Source organism: Phacochoerus africanus, chromosome 2 (assembly GCF_016906955.1).
Source record: "Phacochoerus africanus isolate WHEZ1 chromosome 2, ROS_Pafr_v1, whole genome shotgun sequence".
In the NCBI taxonomy this organism is placed as follows: Eukaryota; Metazoa; Chordata; class Mammalia; order Artiodactyla; family Suidae; genus Phacochoerus; species Phacochoerus africanus.
Window position 1 is genome coordinate 179307581 of NC_062545.1, and position 21557 is coordinate 179329137.

At 34.2% G+C, this 21557-nt stretch overlaps 1 protein-coding gene across 1 annotated transcript in view; it reads right to left on the reverse strand.

Moving 5' to 3' along the window:
* Window positions 1–21557, reverse strand: part of MDGA2 (MAM domain containing glycosylphosphatidylinositol anchor 2) — an 826502-nt gene that overhangs the window by 314398 nt on the left and 490547 nt on the right. The window contains exon 4 of the mRNA XM_047767260.1: window positions 11900–12096. Coding sequence (XP_047623216.1) covers window positions 11900–12096 — 197 coding nt within the window. The remainder of the gene's footprint in view (window positions 1–11899; window positions 12097–21557) is intronic.

The window sequence follows — 21557 nt, forward strand, 5'->3', positions numbered from 1 at the left end:
TAGTAAGTGTTCAGTAAACATTTTTTAACCATATTGACTATAAAAGTAATAAGAATCAAAAAATTCTTAACACTCTGGTAGGCTGAAAAACAGATTTAGGTTAGGGGCTAGCCACACAAGAATTGAACAGTCTATTATTATCAAGAGAATGTAAAAGGGAAGTAAGCCCCAAAGGAAATATATAAAACAGTCCAGTACATCTGAACCAACAGCAATTGATATCTGGCCATTAAAATACAGAGGTCATTTTTGTAGTGGATGCATTCTTGAAATATTTTCTTGTGGTTAGGCATGCTGCTGGTGTTTATGTTATCCAAAAGTAAAGAAAGACTATAAATTGGTAGTAATACTGAGGTTTCTAAGGCTTAAAAAGCCTTACATTTGAGATGATTCATATTCTTTTTTTATATATATATAGCAATTTTTATTTTTTCCATTACAGCAGGTTTACTTTGTTCTGTCAATTTTCTACAGCAAGGTGACCCAGTTACACATACATGTATACCTTCTTTTTTCTCACATTATCATGCTCCATTTGAGTGAAGTAAGTTAGAAAGATAAAGACAAATACCATATGATATCACTTATATCTGGAATCTAACATAGGGCACAAATGAACCTGTCCACAGAAAAGAAAATCATGGACTTGATTCATATTCTTTAAAGATGAACAAATATGGTCCAATAAATATAATGGTTTGTGTACAGACTGTCCTAGTTAATTCTTATGGAGATCAGAGCAACAAAGTGGGTGCATGAGAAGGATAGACAAAAAGGATCTCAATTTCCCAAGGAATAACTTTCAATTCTAGATTCACAATTTCCCAAGGTTCAGTTATCGTATGACTGGAGAATTGTTTTAGGTGAACTAAGATGATAAAATCCTGTATTCAGGAAGCAAGCTACTAAGATGTCTGAACCTAAAGGACAGTCATCTAGGTTAGTATGTAAGATTACTCTATGTAGCATGTTAAAGAGGGAGAGGAGCTGATGTAATCTATAAAAGAAAGTAGAAAACAATAGGCAGAGTTAAGGAAAAATTGGAAACAATTAATTCATCACATTCAGGGAATAAGTAAATCATTTAGGCTGACCCTCTTCCTTTCAATAAACAACTCCCAAAGCTCAAAACATTTTTAAAATATATATCATGATGTACAACCAAACAGAGAATATATGCCTATATGAATACATACAAATATATATAAAAATATATGCTGTCAAATGGCATGCATGTGTACATATGAATATATACCTATATTTATAATGACTTAGACTTTACTATTTAACAACTGTTTTTTCACATAATATTAATTTAATTTCCTTGATCATATAAATTTAACATTTTGTGATGTTGGAAGGCTTTTTGCATGTGAATTTCCATGATTTGTAAAAAGGAATTTTTCCGTTGATTATTGTCTAATTGTCTAATTAGCCTAATTATGACTAATTACATAATTGATGTAAATATGTTCAGTCTTGTAATTAGATGGTGTAATTACAATACACAAGATGATGTCATGAGCATCTTTTAAAAAGTTCTAAAAAATAGCAAGAGTATGTGTAGTTTGTAAAATTTAAGTACACACTTCTTTAATGTTCATAAAATTATTTGAAACATCTATATTTTAAATTTAAATCTACGTCTATAAATAAAATAAAAAGGAAGGCATTCTATATATTATTCAGCAGCCCATTCCAATGGTGACATTTTCAAGTGAAATAATACCCATAAACTGAAGCAGCATTTCTATTTTATTTATAAAAGATATTGGAAATTTCTTTTAAAATTTACTTTCAGATATCAGTTAAAAAAATAAACTTTCCAATTCATACTCATTTTTGTAGCTCTAATAACTAATTTATTATAAACTTAGAAATAAATATTTGCTGGCTGACACTTTCAGTATTAAGTATTAGTATAGAAAGCATAATTAAGACAGATATATTCTTATTAATTCATATCAGCCTAGAAACACAGACCAATTTCATTTTGGAAACATGATCTATAAAAAGGTATAAACAAGGTTTTGTATTTCCACAGGATGGTGAAATAAATACTCAATGGAAATTGATACAGTGATTAACTTGTGTATGAATGTGCATGTGGAGTATATATATCTCATTATGTTGGAAATTCTGGAGTTCCCGTCGTGGCACAGTGGTTAACGAATCCGACTAGGAACCACAAGGTTGCGGGTTCGGTCCCTGCCCTTGCTCAGTGGGTTAACGATCCGGCGTTGACGTGAGCTGTGGTGTAGGTTGCAGATGCGGCTCGGATCCCACGTTGCTGTGGCTCTGGCGTAGGTCGGTGGCTACAGCTCCGGTCCGACCCCTAGCCTGGGAACCTCCATATGCCGCGGGAGCGGCCCAAAGAAATAGCAAAAAGACAAAAAAAATAAATAAATAAATAAAAAGAAATTCTATTTTGTTTAAACAACACATTTTTATCAAATAGGAAAACATATTTAAAAGAAATTTAATTTCATAGTATTAAAAATAAGTAGACTTATGATCTGTCATTTGAATCTTTCCATGATATAGACCCGAGATACCTTCCCAGATTCACAGTACACTGTTCCTCACATATACCAACTATTATTCCAGCCAAACAGAGACATGGCCAGTCTTTGAAGATATTGTCTGCCTTCTGTATATTGCACATGTTATTGCTTTTCATCTCAAATGATCTCTCCATAGCAGTACTGTATACCTCTATTTTGACAATCATTTTTATTTTGTATCATAATCACTGTTTTGTTTTTATAAAGTGTCTGAAATTAGTACCAATTTATTCTTATTTTATTTTTTCATTTTTTGGCATCTCATTTTTTTCTTTTTAAAAACATTTTTGGAGAATAGTTGGCTTACAACGCTGTATTATTTTCAGGTGTACAGCAAAATGAATCAGTTACATATATAAATATGTTGATTTTTTTTACATATAGGTTATTATAAACTATTGAGTAGATTTTCCTGTGCTATACAGTAGATTATTGTTAATCAGCTATTGTATAGAGAAGTTGAAAAACCTTTAGGCAGACCCATCAAAAAAAAAAAAGGATAGGGCTCAAATCAATAAAATTAGAAATGAAACAGGAGAAGTTACAACTGTCGCCAAAGAAACAAAAAGGATCACAAGAGACTACTATAACCAACTATATGCCAATAAAATGGAAAACCTAGAAGAAATGGACAAATTCTTACCAAGGTGCAACCTTCCAAGTCTGAACCAGGAAGAAATAGAAAATATGAATAGACCAATCATAAACACTGAAACTGATTTTTTTTTTGTCTTTTCTAGGGCCGCTTCCTGTGGCATATGGAGGTTCCCAGGTTAGGGATCTAATCGGAGCTGTAGCCGCTGGCCTATGCCAGAGCCACAACAACATGTGATCTAAGCCAAATCTGCAACCTACACCACAGCTCACGGCAATGCCAGATCCTTAACCCACTAAGCAAGGCCGAGGATTGAACCTGCAACCTCATGGCTCCTAGTCAGATTTGTTAACCACTGCACCATGATGGGAACTCCTAAACTGTGATTTTAAAAACTTTCAAAAAACCAAAGTCTGGAATCAGATGGCTTCACAGGTGACTTATATCAAACATTCTGAGAAGAGTTAACACCTATCCTTTTGAAACTCTATTAAAAATTTCCAGAGGAAGGGACGCTCCCAAGCTCATTCTATGAGGCCACCATCACTCTGATACCAAAACTAGACAAGGATACATAAAAAAGAAAATTACTAGGCCAATATCACTGATGAACACAGATGCAAAAATCCTCAACAGAATATTAGCAAACCAAATCCAACAGTATATTAAAAGGATCATAATCCCATGATCAAGTGGGATTTATCCCAGGGTGCAAGGATTCGTTAATATCTACACATCAATCAAAGTTATATACCACATCAACAAACTGAAAAATAAAAACCATATGGTCATCTCAATAGATGCAGAAAAAGCTTCTGACAAAATTCAACACCCATTTCTGACAAAAACTCTGTAGAAAGTGGGCACAGAGGAACCTGCCTCAACATAATAATAAAGGCCATATATGACAAACCTACAGCTAACACCATTCTCAATAGGGAAAGTTGAAAGCATTTCTACTACAATCAAGAATGAGACAAGGATGTTCACTCTCACCATAGTTATTCAACATAATTTTGGAATCCTAGCCATGGCAATCAGAGAAGAAAAAGAAATAAGAGGAATAACTGTTTACTTTGAGTTCTCCCCATATATATTAACAAAGTCAGAGGATCCCTGCCTAGTAAACCTCTTAATCTCTGAAAGACAGTTGCCATTATCTTGTACAAAATAGATCTCAGTCATATTAACTGGATCTTATTTACACTATGAAGACTCCTACAGAGGCTATGGGATTTATGAAAATAAATTAAAATATTATTAAAGTGTGCCAATAAAAACAAAGCTTTTAGTTTTTGGACAGATTTTTCATTATAAAGTACATATGGCAATGATGGAAACAACAGTCCAAGAAATCAATAATATCTAAGAAATACATACACATACATAGTAGCATGATAAGCAAAAGGAAAAATAAACACTATTTCTATCTCATAAATGGCAAAGCCATTACAGGAAAGCAAAAAAACTAAGTCAGTATTGGGGAGCATTTCAAGGATACAAAATAAAATTAATTTATAATCTAAAGAAAATGTGAAATGTAGAGAAAAGAACTAGATGTAATAACAAATTTTAATCTACATAAAAATTATGTTTTATGATTATAAATATAGAGACCACAAGCTAAGTCCATTGTGTTGCTTTCTACTGCTAAACATCCATAATTAATCATCCTTCCAAATTTCCAAGGCAGCTAGAAGCTACTGATGAGGAAATTGTTTCTTATCAAGTAGATTTATGGGTAAAAATGTTCTTTACACTGTATTATAAAAATGTGTCCTGAAAGCTGGAATTTTGAATTTATTAATTCTAAATTTTTCATCCAACAGAACTTTTAAAGAAATCTTACTTATTTTGTAATTGCCTATATATTTGAAATTATACAAAACTAGTAATGTTATCATATCTACCACCCACTCCTGAAGAAACTGTAGGTTCAAGCAGAGTTTAAAAGTTGCAGTCAAGGGGGTCAAATATAGAAGTCTGGCAGCAATAGGTGGTGTATTATTTTCTAAAAAGTGCACAGCAAGCCTTACCAGTTCTTATTTTCATGCTACCTGTCTGAGTTCATATATTTATGTTACCAGATAGTTTCAATAGGCATTTGCATTTGTTTTTTCTGCACAAAAGTAAACCTACTATGGCCCACCAAAAACAAAACTCTTGGATATTTATGTGAATATGTATACCTAGCTGCCTTACCCTGAGAGGCATTAAAAACTCTCAAGACTTTCTTAAGTAAATGACTGGTTCCCTATGCATTTATGATAAATACACCTATACACAAAATTGTCACTCAAACCTGTATGTGACAGGTTAATAAACCTAAATAAAATTGGTACTAGAAAATCTTAAATATGCTCTCAAATTGTTCATAGAGCAATACTACACATGATAAAGAGGTAAAATCAAAATGGAGATTAGGGTTTTCATTGCTTGATCATAATACATTGCCAATATCAATCACCCATCAGTTCAATAACCTTAATATCAGTCTCCTCAAATTGATCTACATATCCAACAAAACTTCACTCAAAATCTTTTCAGATTTTCTCTAGGAACTGACAAGATGATCCTAAAATTTCAGTGGAAATACAAAGAAGGTAAAATATCAAAAGTTATTATAAAAAAGATGAACATGGTTGAGGGACTTTTTTTCTGATTTCAAGACTTATTATAAACCTACAGTAATTGGGGCAGTATGGTATTAGCATAAAGACAGACATATAAGTCAATGGGACAGAACAAATAGTTCAGAAAGGGACCCTAATGCATAGGGCCAATTGATTTTCAATTTAAGTGCCAAGGAAATTCAGTGATGAAAGAATGAACTTTTCAATAAATGGTGGTAGAATACATGTCTATCCAACTGCAAGAAATTAACTTTGAATAGTCCCTCACATATAAATGAACTCAAAGTAGAAAAAGAATATATGTTGGTAAATGTAAGTGGATAACGATTGTTTCAAAGAACAAAATAATATCTTATTGATTTAAAAATATAGGTAGAATTAAAATACTTGATGAAAAATAACATAAAATACAAAGGATTCAGAGTTCTCGTCGTGGCTCAGTGTAGTTCCTGTAGTTCCTGTGGCTCAGTGGTTAACAAACCCAACTAGTATTCATGAGGACATGGGTTCAAGTTCAATCCCTGACCTTGCTCAGTGGGTTAAGGATCCAGTGTTGCCATGAGCTGTGGTGTAGGTTGCAGATGTGGCTTGGATCCTGTACTGCTGTGGCTCTGGCGTAGGCCAGAGGCTACACTTCTGATTAGACCCCTAGCCTGGGAACTTCCATATGCTGCAGGTGTGGCCCTAGAAAAGACAAAAAAATAAATAAAAATGAAAAAAAAAAACCCTCTCGGTTAAATAGATGCTATAATGGAATAATTTAAGTATTTGATAAGTTCAAAAGAAGGCAAAAAAACAGAAATGAAAACAAGTAGGTCATATAGTAAAAAATAGATATTAGTCACTAGATTAAATATTATGATCATTCCACTGGATTAAAACTACAACAAAAATATATATCCTGGTTAAAAGAGATATATTGTAAAGACACAGAAAATTTGCAAGTAAAAGAGATGAATATCTCTCTCTCCTACCCCCTAAAAATCTCACTAAGCAAAAGAAAGCCTATATAGTTAAAAAAAATGACAAAAAGAGTTAGGGCCAAATACATTGCCAGTGGTAAAGGACATTTCTGAATAATAACCTACCAGAAAGATAAGGTATCAGAAAGACAATATACTCAGATTATCTACTATGAAGATATAATAAATCTAACCTATATATACTAATAATATACCTTCAAAATATATAAAGCAAAAGTTGATAAAAATGGAAGATGTACAGATGGCCAGCAAGCACATGAAAAAATGCTCAACATCACTAATTATTAGAGAAGTGCAAGTCAAAACTACCATGAGATATTACCTCACACCTGTCAGAATGGCCATCATTAATAAGTCCACAAACAACAAATGCTGGAGAGGGGTATGCACTGTTGGTGGTATGTAAGCTGGTAGAACCACTATGGAGAACAGTATGGAGGTACCTTAGAAATCTATACATAGAACTACCATATAACCCAGCAATCCCACTCTTGGGCACATATCCAGATAAAACTTTCCTTAAAAAAGACACATGCACCCACATGTTCATTGCCACACTATTCACAATAGCCAAGACATGGAAACAACCCAAATGTCCATTGACAGATGATTGGATTAGGAAGAGGTGGTATATATACACAATGTAATACTACTCAGCCATAAAAAAGAATGAAATGATGCCATTTGCAGCAACCTGGATGGAACTAGAGACTCTTATAGTAAGTGAAGTAAGTCAGAAAGAGAAAAATACCATATGATATCATATTCCTGGAATCTAATACAGGGCACAAATGAACCTTTCCACAGAAAAGAAAATCATGGATTTGGAGAATAGACTTGTGGTTGCCAAGGGGGAGGGAGTAGAGTGGAGTGGGAGCTTGAGGTTAATGGATGCAAACTATTGCCTTTGGAATGGATTAGCAATGAGATCCTGCTGTGTAGCACTGGGAACTCTGTCTAGTCACTTATGATGGAGCATGATCATATGAGAAAATAGAATGTGTACATGTACGTGTAACTGGGTCACCATGTGATACAGTAGAAAAAAAATTGTATTGGGGAAATAATTGAAAAAATACAATAAAAATTTTAAAAATTTTTTAAAAAGTTGATAAAAATAAAGACACATATCTCCTGCCATCATAGTCACAGATAATAACTAAACTCTTGCAAAAACTTTGAGAGCAACAGACCATCAAATCAGGAAATACATGGAATGCCTGAATGATACAATTGACAAATGTCTGAACCTTGACAATGCTGGAATGCACATTTTTGTGGGTGCACATGGATTATTCATGGAAGTACACCATAGGCAAGTACACCATGCAAGTCTTGATCTCCAAAGAGTGATATTAGTCATGGTATGTTTCTGACCCAGTGAAATTAGATTAGCTATCAATTAAAAATTATAATAAAATCATCAAATATTTGGAAATTAAATATATGAAAATGAATTTAATTATAGTATCATTCACATTTCACTAAATTGTCTTTAGTGGATAAAGCAGAATGTATTACTCAGCCACAAAAAAGAATAAAATAATGCCATTTGCAGCAACATGGATGGACTTAGAAATTATCAGACTGAGTGAAGTAAGTCAGACAGAGACAGACAAATATCATATGAGATCACTAATATGTGGAATCTAACGAAAATTATACTAAAGAACTTACGAAACAGAAAGAGATTCAAAAATTTTGAAATCAAATTTATAGTTACCAAAAGGGAAACATGGGGCCAGAGGGATAAATTAGGGGTTTGGGATTTAAATATACACACTACCATATATAAAATAGATAAGTAACAAAATCCTACTGTATAGAACAGGGTAATCTACTCAAAACTGTGTAATAACTTATATGTCAAAAGAATCATAAAAGGAACTGATATATATATAATCAGTGAATCATATATATCACTGAATTACTATGCTGTACACCTGAAACTAACACAACTTTTGAAGTCAACTATACTCCAATAAAGTTTATATTAACAAAAATAGGATTGGAGAGTAAGTCAGAGAGTAACTCAGGAGTTACTAATAACTTAATTTTTACTATTCCATTGTTACAAATCCAGACATTTCCATGGGAATAATTGGCTCAATATATTTACTGAGAATCCTCCATGTGTCAGGCACTATTTGTGCTGCTGAAAAGACAAAGTCACTGTAATTATTGAATTTATGTCTAAATAGATGAATAAGACAATATGAGAGTTTTAGTGTAGTAAGGAAAAAAATGAAACAAAACAAACAAACCAAAATGGGTAGTAGGAAAGAGTAACTATAGAAGGGAAAAGATGTTACTTCATATAGATCTGTCAAGAAAAGCCTTTCTCAGGTGATGAGTCCTTGGTGTTAAGACCTCTGCCATATTATCTAAGTAAGTAACATTCTCAATGGAGGGACTGACAATATGTAGATTCTAGGCATGTCTAGAGAGGGCATGGACATAACATGAATGAGGTACAGAAGAGTAGATAAAAGAGAATAAGGCAGGGCAAGGTCAAACATGGTCTTGCAGGCCTCAGTACTTTTTTTTGGATTTACTCTAAACATTGGGAAGCCACTGGAGGGATGAAAGCAGGAAAAAAAATTCCATTTTTTAATGATCATTCAGGTGATTGGATGTTTCTGTAATAAAGTATGATAGCCACTTATGAACCTATTGCTATGTTCCATGGAGAGATCATAGAAGTCACATGTTACAGCTGGACTTGTATATATCAGGCCTATGTGCAGTATATCAACACAGTGAGGTACAAAGAAAAAACACTGATAACATCTTGTCTACTAGAAAACCAACATTCTCTGCAGTTATACCAAGTAAACTTGCCATGTGATACAGTTTGCACATTTCTATCAATCTGGCCTACAAAATATGTTTAATACTAACAAATTAAGTATACATATAACATAAAAGTTTGGAAGTATTTCTACCTTCTACGTAATTCTTATAACAGCTACAAATACATAACCATTTCAGAAGAAAAGATATTTTAAAATAGAAGCTATAACTACATGTTATTGACAGTTATCAACTACAGCAGGTGAATTCAGAGCACAGAACTCAAGGCAAGTTTGTTTCTTAAATAATTTTTAAGAGAATTCAGAGGGGCCAAGCAGCAGTTTGAAATACAGTGGAGCAGCAGAGTTTGAAATACAGTGGAAGGTAGATAAAGCATATGTTATGCAACACAGTATAGAATAACATTCATACTGAAATGTTCATATTAAAACCTGTTGTTTTTCTCATAAAAGAATAGGAGAATAAAAGGAAGGAAGAGAAAATATAGGTTACTTTTAAAAGGTAGAATCAATAGCTACTAGTTTGATAATTCTTATAAGATGGGCTTTTTTTGAGTTACTAACTTAGAAACAGCAATAAATCAAGAGTGAAAGTTTGCTTGTGCTTACTTAATTACTTTAAAACAAATTCTTAATTATTTTCCAAGTGTAAAAGCTTCTCCCAAATTTGGTCTTGGTCCATGTGTTCATTTCCAGGTGATAAGACCCTTCTGAAGATAAGAAACTGCCTGCAGTGATTACGCACCTGGTGACTAGGTATTTAGAATTGTGTTACTATCTGTAAACATCATGTCAAACAGGAAATTATGTTTTCTAAATTTTAGGAATGTCTATATTTTTAAAGACATTTCCAATAGAAGAATCAGTAAATGATAGGTGCTCATTTATCTGGACTTCTAAATCTTAGAGATAACTAAGCAACTAAATACTGTTAACAAAAATTGGAAGTTATTTTGCTAACTAAAAAAAAAAATTGATTTCAGTAAAAATTAGAGAATGAATTGCCACATTCACTTTTATTTAATGACAAAATATAGGATGCTGGGAAATTTACAAACTCAGGATAATCTTACATTATTAGAGAGTTCAGATGCGAAACCTATAATCATCTTTAGCATTCCAAAGTATAGAATATCTAATAATATTTTACATTTGGTTATATATTTCTTTAATTATGAATATATGATGTCTCAAAACTTTTACAACATAGTCAAATTCCTGTTTATCTTGTTGCCTATGTATATTTTTTAATTCACTGTCACAATTATTTTGAACATTTTCCAAGTACATTTCTAAAATTTTTTTAGAAAATTAGCTTTGTGCTTCTTTCTGACCATCAAAAAGCTTTATAATAACAGCATTCAAACAGTCCTATAACTTCAGTGTCTTCAAGAATTATTAATTCTCCACTCTCAATACACGACAGAAGAATATTCCATATTATATTCTTTCTATTTAAATTAATTTAATTTTCTTCTTTATTGAATAAATTTTTAATAATGCAGATATTTTAGCTATTACCTAATTATGGTTCCATTATTAAACTTTTTCAAAACCAAAAATGAACAAAGAAAATTAGACAAGTTTTTTTTTCCCCTAAAACCAAAACCAAATAAATTTCAAGTAGATTTCTTCATTCCTTTAAAATGTATTTACCATTGCAAATGGGAAAAATCAAAATATTTCCTTTTAAGAATTATTTTAAGAGCTATTTCCCACAAATGGCAAAAAGTAGATAGCAAATATACGAAATGTACTTTAGCGTGAAACCTAGGCAAACCTATAAACAAAGAAATATGCTAGGATACATTAATTTAAGAGTTAGCATTTTTTATTTATTTATTTTTTTGTCTTTTTGCCTTTTCTAGGGCCGCACCTGTGGCATCTGGAGGTTCCCAGGCTAGGGGTCTAATCGGAGCTGTAGCCACCAGCCTACACACAGCCACTGCAATGTCAGATATGAGCCGTGTCTGTGACCTACACTACAGCTCACGGTAACGCTGGATCCTTAACCCACCGAGCAAGGGCAGGGATCGAACCTGCAACCTCATGGTTCCTAGTCAGATTCATTAACCACTGAGCCACGATGGGAACTCCAAGAGTTAATATTTTAAATTTAACTACAACATGCAAAATAAACAGACTATTTTTCATTATTTGAGTCCTCTGATCTTTCAGCCAGGCATGTATTGTTTTTTAAAAGACCAGATTGGGAGAAACTATCTTTTCAAGTAGATATCGTATTGCATGATGCCAGAATTAGGAATGTATTGAGCAGAGTGGGTTGGAAATACCATACCTCAATTCTTACCTGGGTAAAGAAGGGTTCATAAATCTCCACTCCTTTATCAGATCCTTGGAGTAATACCTCCTGGCCACGTCTCCAGCTGTACCGGACTGGTGGATTGGAATTCGCAACACACCGGAGGAACACTGTTCTCTCATAGTAAAATTGTTCTTTAGCTTCACCTATACTTTGATGAACAGTTACTACTGGATCATCCAAATCTAGAAAACATAAAAACAATTTTATGAGTTACATGGCTTTTAAAGTACTATTCATATAAAACTTAACCACACATGAATTTTCCTAACAGCTTGTATTGCTTAGCCCTAGACTCATTTTTTTCATTGAGTTTACTGAACTCATTTGCAGAGAAATTTCCAATGACAGGAGTTAAAGACAATAGTTATTTCTTAATATCTCTATTTATAAGCTGACGTAGTACCAATGACTTTCCTATTTCCAAGGTTGTCAACAGCTACATAACATGGAGCTCTGTGAGAGAGATCTGAAAATCCAAAAAGTTAGCCAAAGCAATGAGCCGCAGTCAGAGGAAAAAATATCGAGCAGCCTAACTGACTCTTAACCTTAGTATTCTTCTTTTCCCAATAATTTATAGCATACATTAAAAATAATTAAAATTTTGTTTATAAATTATTATAATCTTAATATGATCTTGTATTGGGTTAAATTTTCCCTTCATCTCAGAGTTTATATCCTAGATCATATTTGTAATTTAAAATGTGCTAACAGAAGGCACTACTATAAAGAATTAATATTTCTGTTAGTGAATATTCGACTAAATGTTTGCTATTTTATATACATTTTAAAGAAGGGGTATACATAACATTTTAACAAACAGAGTTTAACAAATATTTTCTGGAAAGAAACAATTCACAAATACGTTGGGCTTTGTGGTTTTATATAATCTTTGTCTCAATCACTCAAATTTTTCATTGTAGTATGAAATCATCCAATGAAAATAGGTAAATGAATGAAAGATGAATGTTGCTGAGTTCCAATAAAACCTTATTTAAAAATGCAGGTGACCCAGTCAGATTTGAATTAGGGACATAGTCTGCCATTCACTGCCAACCCCTGATGTATCATATCCCATGTTCTTTTCTAAGTGAAAATAAATTAAGAAATGTATTTGCTTTAAAACAACTGTGCTATATATTCAAAACTTTCTAAGAGAGTAAATCTTAAAAGTTCTTATTACCAGAAAAAAATGGGGAACTTGCATGGTGATAGTAACTAGAGTTATTGTGGTGATCATTTTGGACCTGTATACAAATATTGAATCACTATGTTGTATAGCTAAAATTAATATGTTATTTGTCAATGAAACAAGTATAAATAAAATTTTTTTTAAATGTGTAAAATATTAAAAGACAACAGAAGTAGTGAAGTAAAGGTTGCCCTAAGGAGTCAAAGAACAGAATCACAAATTTCTCCAGTTTTAAAAAAAGCTGTTTTGAATGTGAACCGCTTGACATCTTGACTTAGATTTCTAGTTTTGCAATATTCTGAGTTTTTTTTTCCAACATTAGAATCTGTTCACAGCTACCTCAATAGCCTCTAATTTTAGTAGTGAAAGTTTACAGAACAACTGCTGCTTTTTGGAAAAGTTTAAGGAACTTTCAGTTTAAATGCATTTTATTAGCTGTGCAGGAATCATGTCTGATTTTAATGTTAGAATATTACGGATATCAGCATTATAATCACAAAATGTTTAAATGTCTTTAAAATCCATCAAATAGTTTCTTATTTAATAATTAGGGTTTTACCTATAAAATCTATTGAGTAGTTTCTTATTTAAAAATTAAGGTTTTATGTATAGGAGACTGAAAAGCTGAATTCAGTCTTAGTGACATAAAAAAGATACTATTAGTCAATTGTAAATAACATTTTTTCCTTGTTTAAGCCACAATTTCTTTCAGTTACAGTCTCCTTTTTAGAAGATATGAGCTGTGTTTTATTGAAAGAACAAAATTCTCAAGCCAGAAAGTTTAGAAACAAAACAGAACTTGATGGGAAACAGTGTATCAATGGTAACTCTCTTTGGGTTCCAAAAAGTTAATAATATTATACTTTCCAAACATCCATTTATTGAAGTATCCCTAGCTCTTTTCAGGTTAGGTGGTGGTGCTGATAGGCACAGTGAAGAAGAGACCAAACCTGAACAGTTGTTTAAACATGCTGGTCCCTGACTTTGAGGAGTTTCAGGTCTCTGGCCTTCTAAGGATCTCACCCTGTGACAATGGCTTACTGAACACTGTATTGGCAGGATCATCTGTTAGAATCACCCATGTTTAGAAATTTCTTTTTCATGAAACTTCTAGTTTTTGCTTTTGTTTTTGTTTTTGTTTACATTTAAAAACAAATATGCCACTAGTGATTGTCTTTCTGTTCAGTATATAACATATTTGTCTATTATTTCTATTAATACTTTAAAAGATTAAAAACATGTAAAAGTGAAACCAAAACATCAAATATACCAAAAACAAGATTTCTTTTAGACAAATCAAACAATGGCATAGCTAAAAACTATATTTTAAGAGATATGTATATATTTATGTATGTACACATACATAAATACATACATGATATACACATGTACATATGCATAAATACATAATATATGGTTTAAGTGACATGTCTATAAAAATTATGTTTAATATATAGTCTATATAATACTGTATATATACTGAATATATGTATTTGCCTTAGGTCAGGTTTCTTGGAAAAGAGACTCTAAGACACAGGTGTATGCAGGAAGTGTATAGGAAAGCACCTTCAACACTCATGGGGGAGTGAAGGCAGTAGATTTGTCAAGGAGGAGAGCTGAACTACAGTGCAGTTGCAACAAAGTTCTCAGTGGCTTAGAGATGTTCTGAAGCCCTGATGTCCCCTCAGAGCTATATTTCCTTAAGGCAAGGAAGGTAAGTCTTCCCCACCAACTGATCATTGCAGGTGTGCTGCTCCCCACTGAGGCCTTGACCTTGGGAGGGGCAGCTCTGTTTGGCCTAGGGTGATTTCTAGAGAAGGATTTAGCTGAGAGCCATCAGCTGCTAAGACTCAGCAGCTGGAGATGTAAGTATTTTAATCCTGAGGGAGGGATCTGTGGGCACACTGCAGCCTTCATTCAGGTCCACTTGCTAGGCATAACACTCACTCTATCTGGGAAAAGCTGTTCCATGATTCTGGTTAATCACCTTTCCTGGGAAATCTTTCAAAAAAAACTGGTGGGATGATCATTATCATCTGCTACTATCACTGTTCTAGATTGCTCTTGCCTTGGGCTAGTACATCTTTTGGGGTAAGTGCCTGACCTAGTGAGGTTACCAGACCTTTGTCACTGAGGATTTTGAGCCACTGGTAACAGATTCTCAAGCATTAATAATACAGTTGTCTGTTTACCACCAAAATTGGACAGTAGAATAGCAAGAAATAACTCAGTGGATCAACTGGGTATCAAAAATATTCTTACTGCCTCACTGAGTAACAATTCTAACCCTAAACTGATTTTACAGGCCAGTTACTCCCAATGCAAGAGTGACTCCCTTTATGCACTGTTTCCTGATGCAAGAAACCTAAATATCGGAGTAGCAGTCAAGCCTTGAAGATTAATAAGATCTTTTCTATGTCACTTAGTTAAAGTGTTTTTCCTTTCTGACAACAAGGACTTCTAAACTGGCAGAGGCCAGAGTTGAGGGAAGGGAAACATAGATTCCCCAAGTGGGTCACGAATGTGATGGTAGTAATAGGGTCTCTACTTAATTCTTGAACCTATGTATTCTACACCCCCCCCCCAAATTCATATAATAATAGGCATTGAATTGATTTAGGATGTATGCTTCATCTTGGAAGATGGCAACTTCTTACAGGATATTATTTCTCCAAGACTCACTCACCCCCTCTAAGGACCATTCTATCACTCTAAGTTAATATTTTTAGGTGGTATCGAAGACAATATAACTAGAGAATCTCATGGCAGTCCTCCCGCTGATATGCCTTCACTGCTGTAAAATACGGTTTTTGTCCAATGAGTGGTTAGGTAAGACTGTGTATTAAGAACAAAACATTATAAAAGCCACTGGAGATGGTTGCTGCTGGCTAAGGTCAGCAGAAAAATCCATACCCAGAAAACATGTCAAATTCAATCGAAATAATGCATTGTCACTTTAAGGGTAAAAATAGGTCTAATATAATAAACTTGGTACCAAGGAGTTTGGTTGGCATTCTTTTTTTTTTTTTTTTTTGTCTTTTTGCTATCTCTTTGGGCTGCTCCCACAGCATATGGAGGTTCTCAGGCTAGGGGTTGAATTGGAGCTGTAGCCGCCGGCCTACGCCAGAGCCACAGCAACGCGGGATCCGAGCCGCATCTGCAACCTACACCACAGCTCACGGCAACGCCGGATCGTTAACCCATTGAGCAAGGGCAGGGACCGAACCCTCAACCTCATGGTTCCTAGTTGGATTCGTTAACCACTGCGCCACGACGGGAACTCCTGGTTGGCATTCTTAAAGGATCTAGAGACAAATGTTGGTGTCTGCTGCTGCCAGGATAGATATTCAGTCCTGGCACTGGACAGACCAAACTTTGTAAATTATAACCCATCCTTCAAACTTATGCATAGCCTCTATCCCTAACATTATGGCTATTCTTTTCATAAGCCTGCTGTCCCAGCTATGGGTGACCAATGACAGAAGCTGGCTGATATCAATCTGCATTACTTTGTTTACTTCATTGTTTTGTGCTGCTTCTGTGGTAGATACTTTTTGATGCTAATTAACATGCAATGCAAATATTATCACACTTCATGCCACTCCATATGTTCATCCAAACACCTGAACAGATCTCCCTTTTCCATACAAAGTGGTTTCCCAGGCACAGCACCTAAATTAAGTTCCGTCCACTGGGAAGATTTTCCCTTATTCCTGTCTATCAAGGACATCACAGTGTGGGTTTCTAGTGAAACAGAAGTTCAATTTTGAGGTTGCATACATGTACTGAGCTGACTTAGCATGAAAAAAAAAGCTTAGTCTTTTTTTGTGGCTCAGTATTAACTCAGAGACAGTGGAAAAACATGCATAGATGTCATAAGAGTCTAGGCATTTGCTTGTACAGCTTACTTGGGCCCTTAGGCTCTGACCATACTTCGTCTTAGATGTACCATTTCATCTTGTGATGCACTACAGATAGGTCTTCCTGATTTTTATGATGGAGCGATGGTAGATATGAAAAAACTCAAGGTGTGATTGGCATGTCAGGCCACATGGTATGAAAATTATGAGGTTCAACAATTGGGCAAGGAGTCCTGCCTTTTCTTATATGACCAAATTCAGGTTCCTCATCATCCGTCTGATTTCTTTAATTGTGCAGATGGGGCAATACCCTCGTTGACGGTCCACTTGTTTTCCCCAAGGATGCTGTGTTCTATTAACCCTCTCCACAGCTCTCTGTAAGTCTAGAACACTGGATGCATTTGAACTAGGTGCTCATTAATAATTGTACCCATCTTGCCTGTGACAGCTAAGCATTGCCACCTAGCCTCTATTAATTTTGAGATCTTAGTATCCCATTGCAAACAAGGAGACCCACTCTGTAATAGCATCTCCTGCTATGAACATGTACCTACAGAGAACATCACCTCTGAGTCTCAGTGATGCCTGTGTCTCAGTCAATAGTACATTTCTATTGCTTTATTGATGTGGTGTCCACCAAGCCTTTCTGTAGAATCCATTGAGCAGATGACATTTTTAGGTTCTAAATTAGCTCTAGCATGCTTACATATCTGAGTCATTTGATCCCTTTTCTACTGTTTACACAGCAACTGTGGCAGCTTCTTTTTGTGGAGATCACTGCTTTTCCCAAGCTTCCAACAAGAACCACTCTAGCAGTAGCAACTCTCTCCTGCTGTCATTGCTAAGGCCTGAATCTTAATTCAAGGGATAATGCTCCCATAGCAATAAACTCTTATTCTTTATCCCCATTCAATCTTATCCTTCATCTCCCATCTTACACAATTTTATTCTCAAGCCTATCTGATCCAGCAGCCTCAGGATCATACTTCCTATATACTCTCTTGACTCCTATTCCTAAATCTTGGCTAGGGTCTGCAGTTCATTTGAGGCATAGCATAAGCCCTTTCCTCCCTTAAACACACAGTATTTTTCCAAGATCATAATGTGAACTATTGACCCTTTATATTGATCCTGTGACAAGAAAGGGGAGTGAGGATACATCCTAAGAGGGGTATGTATTACCACAAAAGGAAGGAGGTTCCACATCATCTTTAAGCAAGAGGAAAGTGATGGCCTCTAATTGGAAGATACCATCCACTTCTGTAGGCTCAGGTTTAGGAAGGTCTAGGTTTTCAAGATCATAAACCCAGACATACCCCACTTCCAAATTTCCAGCTGAGGTTCAAACACTGGCTTTGCTGATTTGCTGGGACTGAGGATTCAAGCTTCTCTGGAACTCTGGTGTACTTTTAAATAAGTTCTAAGCCTTATTAGCAGCTTTTATAACCTCTGGCTAAAGAAGATAAGGATTTCCTTATATTCTACTAAAGAGGTTTTCTTAAGATTACACATCACCTTCAATTCATGATTAATCACACTCAGTCTTTTATTCTTTTTCTCTACTGTATAAACAGCACTCAGCAGAAACTGATTCCACTGTCCTTATAATTATTACTTTCTATTGAATTCCTCAAAAGCCTAAGATATTGAATTCACAGAGCATTACCTTCCATTGCTACCAATATTTGTTCACCATCTGTGAAGGCTTTAACAGTTTCACCACTATAGCATTCAAGGACTATCTGTGGTTCACCTACCACCAGTCAGGGGTCCTCACTGCCAGTCAGTTAGTGGGTTGATGGGTGGTCTATCTATCACATTCTATTTTAGACTATTTCCTCAGACCATCTAGAATGATTCCTCGAAAAATATGATTCTCTGATAAATATGGATTCAGGAAATTTATTGAGGAGTGCTCTCATGATGAATTCTTGTGATGATGTGCCAAAAAAAAAAAAAAAAGAGGTAGACTTAGGTATTGGGGGGGGGAAGTTAAACTGCGATGCATCACTACAAAGTCTCCAGATGATCTCGAAGGAACTGCAGAGTTGAGATGGCGTTTCAGAGTTGTCCCACAGAAGACAATGATCAGTCACAGATTAGCCTGGTGAAGAGGAGGCTTGAACTTAGGTTAGGCAGCTCTTTTCGGCTGAAGGTAATTTGATGAGAGGGATTCACTTGATGTTGAGAGTCAGTATCTTCCATCACTCCCAGGGTATAGACTGAGTACATGCTATACTGTTTCATCCAAAGACCTTGAGATGAAATCATATGATCACTTTCTATTTTTATTTTTTTAATTATTTTTATACAATGATTTTTATTTTTTTCCATTATAACTGGTTTACAGTGTTCTGTCCATTTTCTACCATACAGCATGGTGACCCAGTTACACATACATGTATACATTCTTTTTTCTCACATTATCATGTTCCATCATAAGTGACTAGACGTAGTTCTATATTTACTGAATAGTCAACTTTCACACAAAATTACTTAGATAATATTACAAAACCACACTGGGCTATTTTATCTTACTGCTGATATTTTATCTATATTTATTTCTTCTCTTTAAAATAAATTATTTAAGTTTTATAGGCTAAGCATGTGAAATGTAAATATCTAGAGATGGTACTCATTGGCAAATACAAAATGTTCTTTGAAATAAAGAGACTGATTTTCATAATTTAACAGAGGCCAAAATTCTTTATATTTATGAAACAATGTAAATCATTGAATATATTATTTGATACATGAATATTTGCTTTACATATATTTAAATAACAAAACTAATATAGTTTTCTATAAAATATACCCATATGCATAAGAGTTATGCTTACTCATGTTTGTATTCTTAGAAACTGACATAAGGGACATAAGTACTCATTAATAATCTAATAAATTAGTGTAAAGGAAGATTAATCTGTAACTAATATGTTCAGGGTCAATTTTCAACATGGCTATCTATACTCACCTTAATGATAAACCTAAGGAAAATTCTTTTTTATTTTTCCTATAAAATGCTATAGCTATCCACACCTTTTTAACAGAAATCATTTTATGGAAGCTTTTTCTTTAATTAAATATGCCAGAAACTGTCAAGTTAAAGACTTTTAAGAACATTATCTATACATTTTATAATATATATAAAATTACATAAGCTACCTTTCTTAACCTTTGAAAATTACATGAACTGAATTGGGTAACTGATTAGATATAGGGCTGAGGAAAGGTGGGAGTTAGGAAGGACCTGGTTTGGCCTTTGAGTAGATAGTGCATTAACTGAAATATGAAATATAAAAGGAGACCTATACTTGGCCAGAGAAGGAGGTGAAGGACGATATGAAAGGGAAAGGAATTATTTCTGATTGGCTCATGCTCAATGTCAAACACCTATTGCTCTTCTAATCACAAGGTATATAAGCTGGAACTAGAATGAGATGTCTGGACTACAGATGTGGTATTCTGTGTGAGCGAATGAAACCACTCAAGAGGGGTTCAGAATGAAAAGAGGAAAGGTCCAAGGAGAGAGCCCTTGTCCACATCAAGGGGAGGCAAAAAGAAGGGAAATATTTGAAAAAGACTGAGGAAAAAGTGATGAGAGAGGAACACACGAAATAAATCAGTGCCAAACAAAATAAATTTTAAAAGTAATTCCATGTCCATGGAGGGGTTGGAAAACAGAATAAATGGTAAAAAGGAATCAAGGTAAGAAAAGAACTGGAAAGGGACTTTAAGTTTGGCAAGAAATATGTTACTGGTGGGATTCATCAGAGCCGTGCTATTGGAGCAATGGCACCAGTAGTCATTTTCCTGTGCCTTAAGAAGTGAAAGACATGGAACAATTTTTTAAGTGAAAAACATGGAACAATTAATGAATATGCATAATCCCTTCAAGAAACTTGGCTCTGACAAGAAAGAGTTAGGGGGCTAGCTGAAGAACATATAATCAAAGCAGTTTTGCTTTATTTAACTGTTTTGTTTTCCTCTAAGAAATACATATTTAAATCCAAATAGAGAAGAGCCAGGAGTTTATAAGGAAAAAGTAAAACAATAAGAAGCTCAGGAAAATGGTAGATGTTTGAACTGGTTTAATAAAATAATTATCATTTTAATGGTACAACATGACATTTCACAACTCAATATTATTTAAGATATCTTTCATCAGTAGTATGTCCCTATTTTCAGAAGGTTTTCATCCAAACTTCCAGTCTTTAAGGCTATAAATTTGGAATTCTTTCTAATCTCTCCTTACCTTTTTTTTTTTTTAAATATCAATCCAAGATAGCTCACCTTAAAAAGAAATATAAAATTAGTTCTTATACATATTAGATGTCCTTGTTTGAGATAAGGTTTACTACATCATGTGAGCATTTGCTTAGTCTACTCTCCACTTAAACTAGGATACTCTAGTGACATGAAGAGCTAACTCATCTCCCAGCATTCTCTGGCACAATTAATCTACGTGCTTATGGTTAATCAGTTATTAACTGCAGCTGAAGACACAGGCATAGTTACAAGTTAAAGAATCAATTAATCTTTAAAAATAATCACAGCAGAAGCATGTTTTCCACAGGGGTTTATCCCACCATTT